Source organism: Mycteria americana, chromosome 13, assembly GCF_035582795.1.
Source record: "Mycteria americana isolate JAX WOST 10 ecotype Jacksonville Zoo and Gardens chromosome 13, USCA_MyAme_1.0, whole genome shotgun sequence".
NCBI lineage: Eukaryota > Metazoa > Chordata > Aves > Ciconiiformes > Ciconiidae > Mycteria > Mycteria americana.
In genome coordinates this window covers 5,401,866-5,419,155 of record NC_134377.1, presented here as the reverse complement: position 1 = coordinate 5,419,155, position 17,290 = coordinate 5,401,866, and the positions used below count along the sequence as shown (strand labels likewise).

Here is a 17,290-nt window from a genome sequence, read left to right as displayed (position 1 = left end):
GAGGAGGCAGCTTGTGGAGGCCTTGGTGAGGTAGCAAAATGGGAGGCCTTGAAAAAGCAAACGCTTCTTGAGAGGCAGGTGGCAGGGTGATGGGCTGGGCGACCTGCAGGAAGCAGGGGTAGAAGATGGAGATGCCCTGGGCTGAGGAGGGCTTGGTGGATCCTGTTCCTGGCCCAGGCCCGTGGTCAGTGCTGAAGCAGGCCCTGAGCCGATGCTGCTTGTTAGAGCAGCTGTCTCTCCCCAGCCCGCCCATGTGGATGTACTATAACCTCTCCATTCCCAAAGCTCTTCGTGCTCTTCACATCGTTCCTTCCTTGGCAGGCTATGGAAATGCAGATCAAAAAGCAGTTCCAGGACACATGCAAAGTGCAAACTAAGCAGTATAAAGCACTGAAGAATCACCAGCTGGAAGTAACTCCAAAGAGTGAGCACAAGACAATTTTGAAGAGTCTGAAGGACGAGCAGACGAGGAAGCTCGCCATCCTGGCAGAGCAGTATGAGCAGAGCATCAACGAGATGATGGCCTCACAGGCGGTAGGTGCAGCGTCCGGCACCTCCTGTCCCTGGGTGAGGGGTCCCTGACCGAGGTGCGTGGAGGTGGGGTACAGCCGGGCCGTCAGTCCTTGCGGCACGCTGTGTTCTTCCTGTCCTAGCTGCTGGATGGTTAGCGATGCAGTTGTGTTTATAACAACTGTTTTAAGTAATGCATCAGGCGGCCCTTTCCCTCTTGTAATAAGCATCCCGCAGAACACGCATCCTTTCCCTGCTGACCCTCGCATGCTGGGGTTTTAGAATTGGATCTTCTCTGGCTCCTGCCTCCGTTTGAGTGGGGAGGCAGCTGTTTATGAAGCCCTCCCTGCTTTCTCATTCTGCCACCAACACCAGAGGCTCCCCAGCTTTGAGAAGGAAGAGCAGTGCGTCGCTAGCGTCGGAGCAGAGAAGTTACTGGTGGAGGTTTGAATGTTGTTTTCCCAACGATCTTACAGCTACGGCTGGATGAGACCCAAGAAGCAGAATGCCAAGCCCTGAGACTGCAACTCCAGCAGGAGATGGAGCTGCTCAACGCATACCAGAGCAAAATTAAGATGCAGACAGAAGCACAGCATGAAAGAGAACTCCAGAAGCTGGAGCAACGGGTGTCACTGCGCAGGGCACATCTTGAACAGAAGGTATGTTTTGGGTGGGCTGCCGGGGGTACCTGGTTACGGGTGCCGATCTCGCCTCGGATACGGGGTCGGCGCGGCACAGCCGGTGCCACCCGGCCGGGAGCTGCCGTACCCAGGGCGGTCGTCTCTGCTAAGGGGCTGCTGACTGTGCTTCTTTCAGATTGAAGAGGAGCTAGCCGCCCTCCAGAAGGAACGCAGCGAGAGGATAAAGTTTCTGTTGGAAAGGCAGGAGCGAGAGATTGAAACGTTTGACATGGAGAGCTTGCGAATGGGCTTTGGGAATTTGGTCACATTAGAATATCCCAAGGAGGACTATAGATGAGATTAAATTTCTTTGCCATTCAAAAACAAAAACAAAAGACAAAAAGCAAACAAAATAACGATAAAACTTGCAAAACCAACATTCCCCATGTTAACGGGCGTGCTCTCTCTCTTTCTGTCTCTCTTACTGACATCGTGTCGGACTAGTGCCTGTATATTCTTACTCCATCAGGGGCCCCCTTTCCCCCTGTGTCAAGTCCCGGTGCAGGACAGCTCCTGGTGGTCTTTTCCATAGTATGTCACAGTATTGATGTCTCTGTGCAATGATTAAAAATGTTTCAGTGAAAACTTTGGAGACAATTTTAATGGAAAAAAAAAAAAAGTGGATGTATGTTGCTTTTGAGCAATCACTCATTTTGCCACCAATCAATGAAAGTACAAGCAAAAAAAATAATAATCAAATGATATATACAAACCCAGGGGGAGAGAGACTAAATCCGCAGCCTTACCTTAACTAGCTGCTGCATAATTTTATTTTATTTTTATTTTTTTGGTATTTATTCATCAGGAATAATTAAATAATAAAAAATTTTATTAAAGATTGAGAAATTTGATACATTTTACAGAAAAAAAACTTAATCGTGATGTACATATCAGTGGTGACATATTATTACTTTTTTGGGGGTGGGGAGGGGCGGGGCGAAGATCTGGTGATTTTTAGAAGAACCATGCCAGGCGGGGATGAGACCTCGGCCCTCGGCATATTCTTGATTGTATCATAATCATTTTCTGCTGTCGCAGAGAATGTGAATACACTTAAATGAGCCCACGGGATCCCAGTAGCACAAATTGGGCTTTGTCAAATCGTGTATTTTGTGTATAGAAGGAATTTAAGGAGAGCTTTTACTTATTTTCATATTGTATTTTAACTGTTTCTCTGATCAAAAATTTTTTTACTTCTTTCCCCCCTTCCCTCCTGCTCCCACCCACCCCGCCCACTCTCCGGTTCAGTACTTGGAGTTCAACACTGTCTGTCGGATCATCCCCAGCCCTTTTCTTTTCTTTTTTTTTTTTTTTTTTGTTCCTCCCCCAAGTCCACCCCCAACCCCATGATCTTGGTCATAAATATTGCATTATTCACACTTTCAAACTGTGTATTTTCTTACAATAAAAAGATTAAAAAAAAAGGCTTTACTTCTTTTGCATGCACTTTAAAAAAAAAAAAAACCCACACAAAAAAACCCAACAAAACAACAAAAACATTTTTCAGGTTCCAAGGAAGAGCATGAATAACTGTCAGAGCTTTTAATTATATTTGTAAATAAAAGTGTTCATCACAACGCCTCGCTGTCTCATTGTGGGAGGAGCGGCTCGTGGCCCGTCCCCGGCAGAGTCTGAAGGTGGGAACAGGGGAGGTGGCCCACTCCGCCTCCACCAGCACGCCTCTGGTGGCCCCCCGAAGGGGTGAGGTGTCCCTCCAGCCCCCTCCTTCAGCTGGGGCTGTGCCAGCAGGGCTGGAGGAACCCCGGGGGCTCTGCTCCAAACCTGGTTGTCTTGACAGCGGAGGTTTTTAGGCTAATGGGTTGTGGCTTATTTTTCGTGTCCTGCTTCCAGCCTGAGAAGGCCCAAGATGGACCCCCCTTGCTGAGCACAGCGCAGTACGGCTGTTCAAGCACGTCTCCACCCACCTGGTACGCTTAGTCTCGTGCATCGTGGTCTTGAGTAGTTGGGGATGTTCTCCTGAAAAACCACCCATCCTCTTTAAATGTTTTGATCGCTGGGTTGAAGAACTTCCTTGGGGCAGAAGCCAACCACCCCTCATAGTTAAGAGTCACTCTGATTTTTACAGGCCCTTGCTGCAGCGTGCTGAGGCTTTTGATACCTGTTTCTCAGACCACTTGGGTGCAGACCTTTGAGAAAGGAAGTAGCTTAAAAAAGGGGGAGGGCTTCTAGTTCCATCAAGTAGAATTACATTGGCTTCATCTTTTTTAACCTTTTGAAGATGTCAGACTGGACCAAAGGTTCATTTTCTGCTTTAAGCGCTTGGGAGGCACCACCAGGCCTCGCTGCAAGCTGTTGGAGGATCAGGAAAACAACCGCGACCCTGCAGCTTGGCTGGGAAGCGGCTTCAGGTCAGTAGAGCTGGTGGTGCTTCCCACAGGAGCTGGAATCCGCAGTCGGGGTTCGGCTGCGGTGGTGTGGGCTCCTGCAGAGCTGCACCTGCTGGGTGGAGGGAAGGAGGCCACGGGACAGGCAGGGACCAGCTCCTCTGCCGGCTGCCAAGCACGGGCTAAAGGCACCGGGCTCCCTCAGCCCCAGGGAGGCTGTCCGAGGGGGTGGAAGGGCTCCGTAACAGCTGGCTCTGCTCCCCGCAGCTGGCCGAGGGACAGGACAGACCTGGGAGCTGCAAGGACCATCAAGGCTGGTAACAGGTGAGGGGAGGGTTTCAGGGGATAAATTACTCTGCTGCTGCTGACTGACAGGGGCTTCAGAAACACCCTGGAAAAAGAAGCGTCCTCTCCAGCCTGCCAGCGCTCCGTTTGCCATGAAGCTTTACTGTATCGGCAAGCTGCGCCTTGAGGCGAGTAGATTTAAATTTGTACTAGGTAGGTTGTTAGAGAGAAAGACATGACCCCTTTGAGCTGCGTTCCCCCAGCATCAGCGCTTGTTTCAGGCAGCACTGCCAGGGGAGCGGAGCTCCTGTCAGAGGGTCCAGCCTCTTCACGTCAGGAGGAAGAAAGGAACGCGATGACGCCAAGCTGCTCCTGTAAGCACTCCCCTCGTCCCCCAAGAAGACAACCACACCATCCGCCTGGGTAAGTTTTTAATTGCACTGTGAGCAAACAGCACACTAACATCAGGTCACAACAGAATTAGAACAAAATGAAGTGGTCTCTCAGCTTTGAGTGGCAACAGAGAACAGAAGGTAATGCTATAAACCAGCTTCCCTGCCTCCTTCTACCAGCTATCCCTTCACTACTTTAGTGGTTCACTTCAGTGAAGTAGAGGCACTGGCCAAATACTTGAGGGTAAAAAGAAATTTAAAAAAAAAAGGGGGGGGGGGGGGGGAGGGAAGAGTTTCCCTTAGACTGCCATGTCCTCTCTCCTGGAAAGGGGCGACTATGCAGCCAGCACCAACCCAGGAGTGGTTCTGTACCCACACCACTGCTGCATAATACCACTGCAGTACAGCAGAGACGCTCTGAAGTGACGCTAATTTGTAAAGGTTTTGGTTTCTCTTAAGCAGGTCAGCGTGGAGGAGGTGGCCCTTACAGGGACACCTTGTCAGAAGCTCGTCTAGCTAGCGATCGCCTGTACCTACATGAGTCAGCTGAAGCACAGCACAGGTCGGGACCACACCGACACAGAAGCAGGTTCAGGCCAGCGACAGGGTTACAGTTCCAGTGGTCAGTGCGGGAGCAGTTGGGTTCACCTCACTAATCAAACAAAACTACAGCGACATGCTCTGACCAGCCTGGTCGCCGGGGGTGCTGCACAGTGCTTCTTCAGGTCCCCTCACCCTACTTCCCCGACAGCTGCTCATAGAGCTTCGGCACGTAGTCGTCCCACTCTGCCTGGTAGCAAGTGCCAGCCACCGGCACCCCCAGTGCATACTTGCTGCGGAAAGAAGCCACCTTGAACTTCCCTCGTTTGTCACCAGAGCGATTACAGAGGATGGGCTCGTTGCAGGTCAGCTGCTTCGGCTGCTCGTACACCAGCCACACGTAGCGGTGCAGCCCTGTGGGGATGAGACAGTGTTACAAGTGCCAGCCACCTGCAACTCCTGCGTTTAAGGTTTGCTCTGACGTGACCCCAGGAGCGCAGGGAAACAGAAGGATCAGAAGGCCAAGTATGAGGGAGCTAAAGGAGCTTAGAGAAGATGCACTAGGTATGCTTGAATGGCTTGTGTCCCGCCTAGGTCGCTGCTCCCCCCAACAGGCAACTGCAGGCAGAACAGCACGGGCCTGTCACCAGACAGCAAGGGGACAGCGGCAACACGTGCCTGTGCTGGCCGTGGTTATGCATAGGCGTGCAGGCAGTCCTGCGTGGGCTGTTTCTGCAGCACAGCACACCCTTTTGCCCAGCCACGCAGCGCCCTCCGAGCTGGCAGCCAGCTTTCTGCAGGCCTCCCCTGCGCACCGCATTTGATCCACACGCAGCTGCAGCCAGGTACCGACCTGTTCCTTTGGGAGGTCCTGAGCCGATGTAATCTGACAGCACAGTCCCACTCCCCACATCGTTGCCTTTCATGTTGGTCACCAGGAAGTGGTGCCATTCCCTGAAAGGAAAAGGCAAAAAACAATCAGACTGCATCACAGCCCCAGCTAAGACCGATCATTACTCCAAGCTGCTGCTTTTCTGCAAGGTTGTCACTGTCGGGTGACTGAATCTAATGGCTGCCATTCCTGGTTTGCCCAATGCAAAGCAGTCCTAGAGCAGGTACTGCTTCCTTCAGGATGCAGAGCCTGTCAAAACCAGCTCTGTCATCCTGACTTGCAGCTCCAGGAAACCCAGAGCTGGACCCCTAAGAGCGGTACTCCACACGCTTCCAAGCCTGATTTGAGAAAGGTGAGCTGGTCCCAAGTTTAAGACTCCACTGCTAGCACTGACAGACCTAATTCCAACTCACAGACGTACCACATTAGAGCGAGCAGCCAATGCTGTGTTTCTCCAAGCTACAACAGACCTCCAAACAACCCTGGCAAAAGCAGCTGCTCCTCCCCATGCTGTCCTTGTCTCAAGGAGAGGTGCAAGGACACTGTTTCTATCCCAAGCCACAGATTCCATGCTGCACCTTAGGCAGAGCACATTCTCGACCTCCTTCTAAGCTTCTGCTCAGACCACAAGGGATGCTCCATTTTCTCCAGGCAAGATAGGGAGTTGCCCACCCCCCTTACCTGAACTTTGGGTCCTTCCTACTGGGAGCATCTGGGTCTGTGAGAACCAGGGTGTAGAGCTTCTGCGGATCGCAGCCATCCCACTCAATGCTGGTGGGGCGACGCTGGACCTGGAGGGATGGCAGCATTAGCACGAGCAGCCAGCCCTGCTGCCCGCACCAGGCGGCTTGTGCCAGCCAGCAGCACTGCACATGGAGGCCACGTGTGACCAGCGCAAGCAGCAACACCCGAGGAGTTCAAGGCCATTCATGCCAGCGCGCACCCAGCCGCCGGGATTTCTCCTGCAGGACGGAACCAGGCCCGACCGCGCCACCCCCGTGCAAGAACGGGCAGCAAAGCCGGGCCCCTCTCTCCTCCCCCGCACCCGGGGAGGCTCCGACGGGGGCTGCCAGAGCGAAGGCGCAAGAGGCCCGGCCACCTCCCGCCATTTTGCCGCGCCCCCGTGCGACACACCCCCGGGCGCGGGGCCGGGCCCTGCTCACCTGAGTGGGCGTGAGCACCTTGCCCAGCTCGTCTATCTCCACGGAGCCATACTTGACCCGCAGCGGGTGCGCCGGCTTCTGCTCCACCTCGGCGAGGCTCAGCGGCCCGTTCCACAGCCCCAGGTCCACCGGCATGGCTGCTGCCCCGCTCCGCTCCGCGCACTGCGCCAGCTCCGCCCAACCCACGCTCGGCCCGCCCCCCGCTACCATTGGAGGAGGCGCCGCCACGCTCCTCTCCCATTGGCGGCGGCGCGCCGCTAGCCTGTTAGGGCGCCCCCAGCCGGGGGACCGGGGCCGTAGCGGGCTTCCCGGGCCGGCGGTGCCGCCCGGTCTTCGCCCAGGGCGGGAGAGGCCGAGCGCTGGCAAAGAGATTACCTAAAGCAGCGCTGCTGCCCTTGCTTAACGGCCTTGGCCCTGCCATTAATCAGTTATAATTCATGCGCCAAGGCCCAGTGGGGGGCCGCCCTGTGGATCCAGCGTGCTCCGTGGATCCAGTCTCAGCACTCTGCTCCATGCACGCCTTAGCCCCCGTTGTGTGATGGCTGCTGGAGAGCTGGCCCCGTTGTGCCTTCCCCTCCTGGAGGAACCTGAGGGATACTTACACGCTTTACAGCCCTTGTTGTGGGGTTACGCAGAGAAGCAATCTACGTATTACTACATATAACAAACCAGCCTGGAAGTTGCTGTCTGCAATGGCGGACAATGCGGGACCATTGGGTCACTTGGCATCAGTCAGCAAAAAAACCTGTCATTGGGACAATTTCTTCTAACGCGTCTGCTGCTGAAATCCAACAGCACGCTGGCTGTGCTTTGTTACACCCACCCTGGGGAATCCGAGGGACAGCTTTAAAGAAACCGAAAACATTCATACCTTTCCCCCTCCTTGTTGCCGGTTTCCTTGGGACCCCTCCAGCTGTGGAGAAGCTCGTCCTTTACCCTTTGCACCTGCTTCCTCCTCCCAGTCCCTCTTCGGTCTGTGCTCTGCTTCTTCCCTCTCCAGCTTTGGTTTAAGCTGCTGCCTGCTATTTTTCTTTTTTTTGCCTATACCCAAGAATCATACAGTTTGTGGCACGGTTCATAGTCATTTACCACCGTTCTTCCTGCTCCCACAGCTTTTGGGGTGTCTCTAAGTGGTTGAATTATGGAAGATCCTCTGGGCCGGGGGTTTCGCTTACTACCTTCACGTAGTTTTGCCATCAGAAAACACCACCCTCCTTGTGTTAAACGCTCCCGATCCTTGGACTGCACCCGAGGTCAGTACCTGGCTCCCCGGGCAGGGAGACCGGCTTCGGGGCGCTCTGAGGGGGCTGCCCAAGGTGGCGGGCGGGACCCGGGAGGAGGCGCCCCCAAGATGGCGGGCGGGGTCGGGGGGCGTCCAAGATGGCGGGCAGCGAAGATGGCGGGTCTCAGGCGGGGGGGACTGACACACGACCCCTTCAACGGGCCCCGGCGAGCGGGCAGGCGGGGCGGGCGGGCCTGGACGGGCCCGCCCGCCCCGCCTGCCCGCTCGCCGGGGCGGAGGCCAGGCAGCACCGCCTCCCCGAGGCGGGAGGCTCTGACGGCGGCTCACGGCGATGCGGCTCCCCGGCGGGACGCCGCCAGCCCGGTTCTTCCTCGCCCTTTGCGTCTGGAGGCTGGTGCCGCGCCGGGACGCCGCAGGTAGCGGGGGCTGAGGGGAGGGGAGCGGTGAGCGCTGGTGGTGGCCATTAGAGCCCTCCCGGCGTTACCTCAGCCCACCGCGCTCCTGAGGGGAGCTCCCCAGCCGGCCCTAACGCTGGTTTCTTCTTAAAAAAAGTAAATTTTTTTATGCTGGAAGTAACAGGATTCCTCTTTGAAAACAAGCCGGGTAGATGCTGAGGGGGCTGGTAGAAGGGGGGACTCCTGCAGACTAACCTTCGAGTTGGCTGTAGGGTCCGGGTGCCATTTGGCAGGGGAAGGGGCAAGTAGGAAAGGAGGTATCAACAGTTGTGTCGTCTTCCTCGATGGCTGCCGATGTTGGGGTGGGTTTTTTCTCCTTTTTCGGTACCGTGTGCTCTCCTGAGCGGTGCAGGGATGAGGCTACTTGGGCAAGTGCTCCAGCAAGACGTTGGGTGAGCATGGACGTTGCTGTGACCCGGCGTTGTTAGTGCTCTAACACCGCTCTCCTCTGGCTCCTTCAGGTCACTTGTTTGTTGCCGTCCTCTCTTGGGCAGAAATAGCCTGTCCTTGCTTTCTTGTTGAGCCTTTTAAGCTGTGTCCCTCTTCCCGATCGTGTGCCTGCACTAAACATTGTTAGCTGCCAAATGCATCTCGGACATCCTTTGACAAGAGGCCCCTAACAAGCACCCCAGAGGGTTGGTACCTATCAGATGTCCAGGTCTTTGCTGGCGGAAGGGGCCTTTGCCAGTTCCCTGGATCCCTAACGCTGTCGCTTCTGTTTTGCAGGAACAGAGGAAGTGGTCTTTGGGAAGGTTGGAGGAAGCATCCTCCTTCTATGCCGAAATGTCTCCAAAGAAGCAACCGAGGTGGTCTGGTTTCAAGGGGATCCACACTCTTTCCCCCCACTCTTCTCCTCAAGGGTTGCCTTCCCCCCAGATGTCCGGTTCTCCCTGGTTGACAACAGCTCTCTGCGCATCACAGAGCTGCGTGTGCAGGATGAAGGCAACTACACTTGCAAGGAAGTGCTGAACAAGACGGACCACGAGCACAGGGTCCAGCTCCTGGTAGCCAGTAAGTCTGTCCTGTGTCTATGAATTTCCTCCCGAGTCTCACAGGTCTCTGGATTCATCTGGCACTGGTGGAAAAATAGTCTAAAAAAGGGCAAGGTGGCCTTATTGTGCAAAATCTGTGAACAGGCCGATACTACTCAATTACACATTCGCTCGCAAGTGGAGCGATGTGTGTCCAAATGGTCTGGCAAGGATCAGTTGTGTGTGATGCAGAGGATGGGATGCCAGCTGTTAAGTCCTCACTCTGTCACTTCCTTCTTCACTGGTCATAATAAACTAGTTTTGGAACAGGTCTTTCATATCCTGTAGCTGTTCCAGAGTGGCCCTTTGCCTTAGAATCTGGCTGACTTGAGCCTTCATAAATCTTAGGGGGTGGGCTGCTGCTCACTGTCTTTTTTTCCCTTGATTGAAATACATGTTTGAAATAGGTGTGCTGGGCCATTCCTTGTTGCCATCCTTTTGGTGTGAGGATGGAGGGTCCTCAGCTGACAAGTTGTCTGTGCTGAGTCTTAAGAGTGCAGCCTTCTGATTTTGATGGAAACACCACGGTCCTCAAATTTACTGCTGGGAGCGCTGTCCCGGGAGCGTGCCTGTTGTTTCAGCCTTTTTTTCCTGTTGTGTCTTTTGGTGCTTACTCCCATTTCCATCCCTATTTCATTCCTTCTCTTAGAAATCTTCACAGCTGGGAAGATCAGGCTGGAGAGCGTTCAAGTCGATGACTTTGCACACTGCTGGCACAAGTCCTTCCTGCTTCTGCCCGGGAATCATTATCTTGCCCGGATGTCCCATCTCTTCTATGGGAACAGCCCCCTCCAGATGAGCAGGGAGCGCAGGTCCTATGGCTGGTACCACTCTTGGCCCCTTCACTAAGTCTAATCAGATGTGACATAGGCTCTGGCCCCTCAGACCTGGGCTGTGACCTGCTGTCCTTTATGGCAGCCAAGCCCATATTATAGGGTTGAGAAGAAGGAAAGACTGCTGCCAGTTTGCCTTTCTCGCTGACGTTCTGCGCTCTGTTGGCCCCTTCCTTTCTTGCTGGTCTTTCCGTCAACACCTGCCATGCATGAGACCTGTTCTCTGTTTGCATTCAGGGTGTTCCTTCCTTCTCGGTGTTTGGTGAAGGGTGCGTGTTGTAAAAGTTGTACCTGTTTTGTACAGATTAAATCTCTGTAAGTTCATGCGCGTAAAAATTCCCTTCCTGGGGCAAGGAACCTGTAGATGGGGTTTGGAGGGTCACAGAGGGCTGGAGTGAAGGAATTGAACCCCAGGCTGCTTCAGAGAATATATATGTAGGTATGGGGCTTAGGAGGGGGGAGCCCTAAATCTGGAGCGTTGGTGCAAAACACTCATGAGCAAAAGATATCTATGGCATGCCAAGTGTTGGTACTGCACTCTGAACTTCATTTATTAGCATGGAATTAATGTGTCAATTAATTTCCAAAGGTTACAAAGGCGATATGGGACAGTGGTGTGCCCTTAAATAGGTGAGAGAGGTGGAGCAGAAGCAGCATCAGCAAAGGCCAGAAGTTGAAGCTTCTCAACCTCAGACTAGAAGCACAAGCCCTGATTTTTCACAGTCGCTGTTACTGGAGCAACTTAGCCTGGGCTGGAGTGAACCTCTCAGACACAGACTTGGCATCACTGTAGAAGAAGCTACCCAGGATCTGTAGGCTTCATGTAGGAGTTACCAGTTGACAGTCTTCAACCCATCTCGTGGATTGTACCAGAAAGTTCTCTTTTTCTTAAAACTGCATTTAAAAAACCCACAAGCAGTAGAGTAAACATTCTAGCAACATGACAAAGGTGCAGCCCTGCCTTGAGCTCCTGTTCTGTCTGTTTTGGATAGGAAGCACATGGTGTGAAGGAAAGGTGCGATTGCATACCTCCAAGGGACTCCTTGGTATGTTTGTGTGCAATTTGATATAAGCCGCTGTTGGCTCTTCTGTGGGCATGAGGTCCTTTTTGCTGGTGTTTTGTGAGGTTTTCTTGGTTGCAGGGGGTGGGAGGTTTTTAGGTTTTTGGTATGTTAACATTTTGGGAACAGATCTTTGTTAGCATTTAGACAGAAGAGCGGAGTTGGACTGGGAGAGCCTGGGAGTTCAGGATGTAAAGCTGATGGCTGCAGGAGGCAGGTTCCTGGAACCAGCGCAAAAAGTGCAGCTCTCTGGCTGGACGTCTGGAAAGCCTGTGTCCACCTCGACACGGGGTAGTTTCTGGTGATTCAGGCTGACAGGTTGCTCTTATTAACCACAGCCAAGATTCAGGATCAGTTATGAGATCTCCCCAGAGCTGGGACAGAGGAAGTGTTGTAGAGAACTTTCTTGCCAGAGCTGGATGGTTTCAAAGATCATATGAGATGCGTGTATATAGTTCCTGGAAAGCCAAGCCCCAAGAAGGTATGTTCTTGTAGCTCACGTGTGATTTTGCCATGATGGTTTATTTTTTTAACTCGTGTCATTTGAAAGTCACTTGAATAAATGCTCCGCAAAATAAACATCAGGCATCCCTCTGACACCTCCCATGTGGGGCTTGCTTTGGCAGCGTCTGATCTCTCGGTGGGGTCTTGTTCAGCGTTGGATTAGGCAAGCCAGCCACACGGCACAGTGTGTTCATTCTGCCTGGATCAGAGTCCAGAATCCCCATGGCTGTTAAACGAACACGTGTGTGCATGGGGGTGTGTGTGTGTGTGAAACCAGCTGATGGGAGAGAGGCAGGAACTCATACTGCATGAAACGTGAGCCCCACTCTGCCCGAAGGGATTGCTCTTGGGTTTCTATTGACTTCTGACCCGCTTCTGCCATCATACAGTTGTTTCTGTATTTAAATAACAAACATAGTTGTGGTGGTTACCAAGCGATCGGCCCTGGCATGAGGCCCTGGCAATCGGCCCGGTGACTTACCCTACCTATGTTCTTTGCTGGAGTTTGTCCCCACTGCTGCAGTGTGGCGTGGACACAGAGCGTGGTGTGTGGCTGAGTAAGACCGACTGGCCCCACATGGCAGTGACAGTGGTGCCGGGAGGGAGCGGAGCACACCTGGTTGGGCTTTAGTGGCCCATGTCCATGGCCCTGACCCTGCGAGCTGGAGTCACCAGGACTCCCTGTGGGCAGAGCGTCTTGTTCGCTAGGAACAGCCGCCTCCTTCAACAATGTGCTCGGCTTGCTGGGGAACTGCTCCGGCTTTGAGCTGGTGGCTCTGAGAAGCTGGTTACTTGTCCCTTGGCAAGAGCCCTGAGGCTTTCCATGTTCCCTTGGGAAATCCGAGTGCTTGTATCAGCGACACAGAGAAGCAGAGCCTTGTTCTCGAGTAGTGTGAATCAGTGTCATCCCCTTGTGTCTAAGGCATGAGGACCTATGCTGTGATGAATTGCCAAGGGCAGCATGGAGATGTTGTTCTCCTGCTGCGTTTTTAGGTGCTTATCTTGCCTCCATTGGATAAAGCTGTGGCGATGATTTTTTTTCCTCCCTGTGCATTAGTCCCTCAAGGCTTGGCTGTGGTTGCTGTTAGGGCTTTTGCAGGACAGCCTCCTGCTTGCTCCCTCTTGGCTGTCATTCAGAGTTGTGCTCCCCCGGGGCTGCGGGATGCAGGTCAGGGAGCAAGATAGGCAGGGAAACCAGGAAGACTTTCAAGGGGAGTGATGGCCAAAACAAGCACTTGCGGGGGTTCCAGCGCTGAGATAGTGAGAGCTGTGACTTGGAAATGTTTCTAACCCTGTGCTGTTCTTGCTGATAGATCCACCGCACTCAGCCCCAAAGTGTTGGGCTGAGACTTCCTCGTCAGGGCTGATGCTGCAGCTGTTTTGCAGCTGGCCTGGGGGGTACCCCCACCCCACCCTGCACTGGAGAGAAGAGGGGCAGGATCTGGAGAACTCAAGCTGGGTCATCAGCTCCACAAGCTCTTCGGACACCCACATGGAAATGCTGAACAGCTCCCACCTCTCCCACCGCAAAGTGTTCAAGTGTGTTGGGAGCCATGTCGTCAAGCAGGAGGAGCCTGCGTGCACTGTGGAGATAAGTGAGTTGACTTGCCTACCTTGTTAACTATTAATGACCTTGTTAATGGTGGGGCAGACAGGCACCCCAGTCATTCTCTGCCCTCCAGAGCACTAAGGCAGTGGTCAGGCAAGCCAGGCTTGTGGGCACTTGCCGCAGGGGGAGATGCTAACAAGGCAGCACAGCAGGGCTTGGCTTGTGCAGAGGTGACTGCTCAAGGCACGGAAGTCCTGCAGCTGAGATCTGTCACAGTATAGTTGCAGGTAAGTTGTGTTTTGGGTGCATCTTCAGGGGCCGACAAATCTCCCTGTACCAAGCTTTTCACCTGTGCAAGCATTCGTGCCTGTGTGAAAGTCAGGCAGTTCTAGTGCCTTGCTTATCTTGAGATTAAGTTTGGCAGGGCTGGGCTTATAGCAGAAGGGTTGTGCATGCCCCCAGCCCCCCTTCAAGCATCTAAGGGGTCTGACTAAAGTGGCTTTTGAAAACCTGAGCTGTATTTATGCTCTAAGGGTTGTCGGGGCTACACAAGAGCTCTGCTGATCCCAAGCAAAATTCCTGGGCTGCCTTTCTCCTCTCTGCCATCTTCCTGCTGGCTACCCTGTGACCGTTATTCCCTGGGGATATAAAGAAAAGTGTCAAAAAAAGGACTGAGCAACGTGAAAGTTGCTCGGATCGCTCCTTGGAAGGCTGCTGAGGTCTTGTGAGTGAGCTGAATGCCAAACCCACGGTGCTCAAGTCCCAGACTCCTGTCTGAGTTCCTTCTGTTAATGATTATTAATCAGTCAGATGGCTGATTGCTTGTTATGTTAAACTCCTCCATTCCCTCCTTGACTCTTTTCTTTTTCTTTTTTTTCCCCTTGGGCTGTTCAGAAATCCCTTCACTGGAATCGGAGCCCCCGAAGACCTGCTTTGTGGGTGACAATGTGACCCTGACATGCCGTGTGACCGAGAGCACCCCAGCAGCGAGGCTCACCTGGCTGCGAGGCATCACCCAGCCGGAGGTGGAGATCCAACCCGGAGGGAGGTACCTCATCGCCCAGGAGGGCAACGTGTCCCGGCTCACCATCCGGAACTGCTCCCAGGGCACCGACGGGGGCTGTTACGTCTGCAAGGCACAGAACCCTGTGGGACTGAGGGAGTTGTTCGTCTGCCTGACGGTGAAGCGTGAGTGGGGCTGCCTGGGGTTGCTGCGGCAGGGACTGAGGAGGAGTCAAGGATCCAGTTCACAGGGGCCATTGGCGAGCCCCCAACAGGCTCCGTTTGCCACTAAGAGCCCTGTTTGCCTATTGACACTTTCCATACTCGTGCGGCAAGCGTAGATGCAGGACTGGCTCCCTTCATCCCAGGGTGAAAAGGCCTGATTCCCCTCATCTCGGCACAATGGGCCTGAGAGAGGAGCATCCTTGGTCCCTCCTTGTTTGTGGGCACAGAGGACTGCCTCCAAGGCTCAAGCTGCTCAAGGTGCAACGGGCAGGCATTGATTTGCTTTCACTAAATGCAGCTGAGCACAAAAACAGGGGCCTTGCTGTGGTGTTTTCCTTATCAATGAAATGTGAGTGCCTGAAACTCTCACCCCTTGTGCTGGTGGGACTGTTGGAATGATGGGAAATGGGAGCTGAGACACCACCGGGACCTGAGATTTCCAGACACCACTGAGATTTCCTCATCCATCCGTGTCCCAGTGGCAAGCTGGCCTCCTGTGTCTCCTCTTCTCTCTGCAGAGCCGGTGAACATCGTTGGGGTCGTGGGTGCAGTGGTCGTCCTGTCCCTGCTGGCTATTCTCACCGTCACCGGGCTTGTCTTGTACTACAATCCCCTCCAGTGCCTGAGAGGTAGGAGCTCTCCTCTGCACGAGCCAGGGAGGGGGTTACTCCTTCCTGGGGCAGCCCGGTTTTATCCCTGACCTGCTTGTCCCTTCTGGAGTGTGCCACTGACGATCACCCCAGCCCTTGGGCCTCATCCTGCTCCTGGTCAAAACCCTGTCAGCCCTGGAGGCAGATGGGTTGGAAACACAAGGCCCTTCCCCATCCGAGTGCTTCAGGCGCCTTCCCCTTGCCTTCTCCAGGGAGCTGTACTGTGATGGGCCTTCTCCCCTTTCCTTGTGGTCTCTCTGGTGCTCTCGTTACGTATGTGGGCAGGTCACCTTCACGTCTGTGCCTCCACGTGTGGCTGCCAGAGACCATCCTACTGCAGGCAGGACTGCAGGGGTTGTACAGTAAAACCAGTCGCGCGCTGCCTGAGGGACTGCTCTGGGGCCGGTTTCTAACGCTGTCTTTTCCCTTCCCTTCTCTCCCATTCAGGTGCTGCATTCAGGTGAGTTGAAAATCCATTTTCCTCAGCCCAGTCCCGCGTGGCCTCACTGCTCTGCCTCCTGGCAGAGGTGATTTCCCTGTAGGGTAGGGAATCCACCTCGGAGGCAGGAGCTGTCCCCAGAGCAAAGCTGTTCTTAGTGGGAGCTGTGTCTCCCGCGGGAAGGGGAGGGTGGGGATGAGTGAGACTCGGTGTGGGTGCAGGAGCAGGAGGATGAGGGGAGAGGAGAGCGCTTGGCATCAGAGCAGGAGTGGCATCACTTTGGGATGCGGAGGGATGGTGCTGGCAAGGCACCCGTTAGTGTGGGAGGAGGCTGTGCAGGAGAGCTGCTCCTTGGCACAGGTGAGCCCGAAGACTTAGAGAGTACATAGAAATGGTGATCTTCTGCCGCTCCGTGTGGGTGTTTGCCCACATCCTTCCCCTCTCAGGAGGGATGTCTGATAGCTGCACGTGAACAAGTGCCTTCTTGGGGTTCAGGTGCAACGGATTTCTTCTCTGCTTCCTGCTTGCACCCCTCCTGGCCCGGTTCCCTTCCCTTGCCCACAGCCGTGGTGCTGCGGCGTGGGAAGACGTGCCTGCCTTCCCCCATCTGTACGGGAGGGGAGAGTAACTCCACGCGGGAGGGGCCCATGCAGTTTAGTACATGAATATTTGTGAAGTGGTTGGAGGACTTTGGAAGACGGATGGGAAGCAGGGCAGAATGCCGTTGGAGGTGTTGCTGCCAGCAGGGTCTGAAACCAGCTGTCCTTTGAACATGGTTAGTGCAGGATTGGAAGAGTCCATCAGAATTGGTCGTTTTGGTGTAGACGGTTGTCAAAGCTGGGGAGGCCCAGGCTGGAGGGAGGGGTCAGGGCAGGCTGTCCTCAGCCTTTCAGCACACCTCCGCTTGCTCTGCTGTTCACAGGAATCAGGACTTGGGTGATGTGTTAGTGCTGGTGGACTCGGAAGACGATGATGAGGGGAGGGGGGAAGAGGAGACCATGAGCAGCTCTACCAAGCACGAGGCGATGGCGCTGGTCAATGGGAGCAGTGTCCAGGCTGCTTACCTCAACTGCCTTACGGAAGGTGAGCCCTGGTGCCTGCCTGCCGGCTGAGTTCCGGGGCAGGAGCTGCCTGCTCTCCTGCTAAGCCATGGGTCTTCCAGGAGCAGCTTCTGGGGAGGGAGGGATTCCTGTTGTCTGGCTTGTTGGCTCTTGCTGAGAGGCTGCTGCTCTGTGCCCTGCGTAGGTGACGATGGTGAGCAGCACGGCGGGGTCCCTCCGCAGGAAATGAGGGGAGAAGAGACGCGAGGCACATAGTTTCCATCCCTTCTTGCAGAAGCACACAGAGCTCTGGCTGGACGCCCGGCGTCAAGCATGTCCTCGTTGCCGTGTGGCTGAGCGCAGGCCGCTGGTGTCCTGCAGGGGCTGGTTCGGTCAGAGCATCCCCACTTCTTTCTCTGCCTGCCCCTTCCCCAGCTTTCACTCCGTCCTT

At 54.3% G+C, this 17,290-nt stretch overlaps 3 protein-coding genes across 3 annotated transcripts in view; 2 read left to right on the top strand and 1 right to left on the bottom strand.

Moving 5' to 3' along the window:
- Window positions 1-2,767, top strand: part of TAOK3 (TAO kinase 3) — a 97,309-nt gene extending 94,542 nt beyond the window's left edge. Inside the window, exons 21-23 of the mRNA XM_075516723.1 lie at window positions 322-534; window positions 987-1,169; window positions 1,327-2,767. Coding sequence (XP_075372838.1) covers window positions 322-534; window positions 987-1,169; window positions 1,327-1,488 — 558 coding nt within the window. The 3' untranslated portion in view covers window positions 1,489-2,767. The remainder of the gene's footprint in view (window positions 1-321; window positions 535-986; window positions 1,170-1,326) is intronic.
- A 1,795-nt stretch (window positions 2,768-4,562) lies between these two features.
- Window positions 4,563-6,993, bottom strand: PEBP1 (phosphatidylethanolamine binding protein 1). Its single transcript, XM_075516716.1, has 4 exons — window positions 6,808-6,993; window positions 6,326-6,435; window positions 5,606-5,706; window positions 4,563-5,166 (listed from the first exon to the last, which is right to left on the bottom strand). Exons 1-4 carry the CDS (start codon window positions 6,940-6,942, stop codon window positions 4,949-4,951), a joined length of 564 nt encoding a protein of 187 aa, XP_075372831.1. The 5' UTR covers window positions 6,943-6,993; the 3' UTR covers window positions 4,563-4,948.
- A 1,194-nt stretch (window positions 6,994-8,187) lies between these two features.
- Window positions 8,188-17,259, top strand: VSIG10 (V-set and immunoglobulin domain containing 10). Its single transcript, XM_075516725.1, is given in 9 exon segments — window positions 8,188-8,343; window positions 8,346-8,466; window positions 9,232-9,516; window positions 13,248-13,529; window positions 14,378-14,671; window positions 15,229-15,339; window positions 15,808-15,820; window positions 16,722-16,882; window positions 17,045-17,259. Coding segments are annotated over 9 exon segments (1,494 nt in total). The 3' UTR covers window positions 17,116-17,259.
- The last annotated feature ends 31 nt before the right edge of the window (window positions 17,260-17,290 follow it).

Bases quoted from the DNA above. Each gene is read 5' to 3' on its own strand.
- PEBP1 (XM_075516716.1), bottom strand. From the start codon at position 6,942: ATGCCGGTGGACCTGGGGCTGTGGAACGGGCCGCTGAGCCTCGCCGAG. The intron at 5,707-6,325 runs GTAAGGGGGGTG...TTTTCCTTTCAG, and splicing joins AGGAAGGACCCAAAGTTCAG to GGAATGGCACCACTTCCTGG. The intron at 5,167-5,605 runs GTCGGTACCTGG...TCATCCCCACAG, and splicing joins AGGACCTCCCAAAGGAACAG to GGCTGCACCGCTACGTGTGG.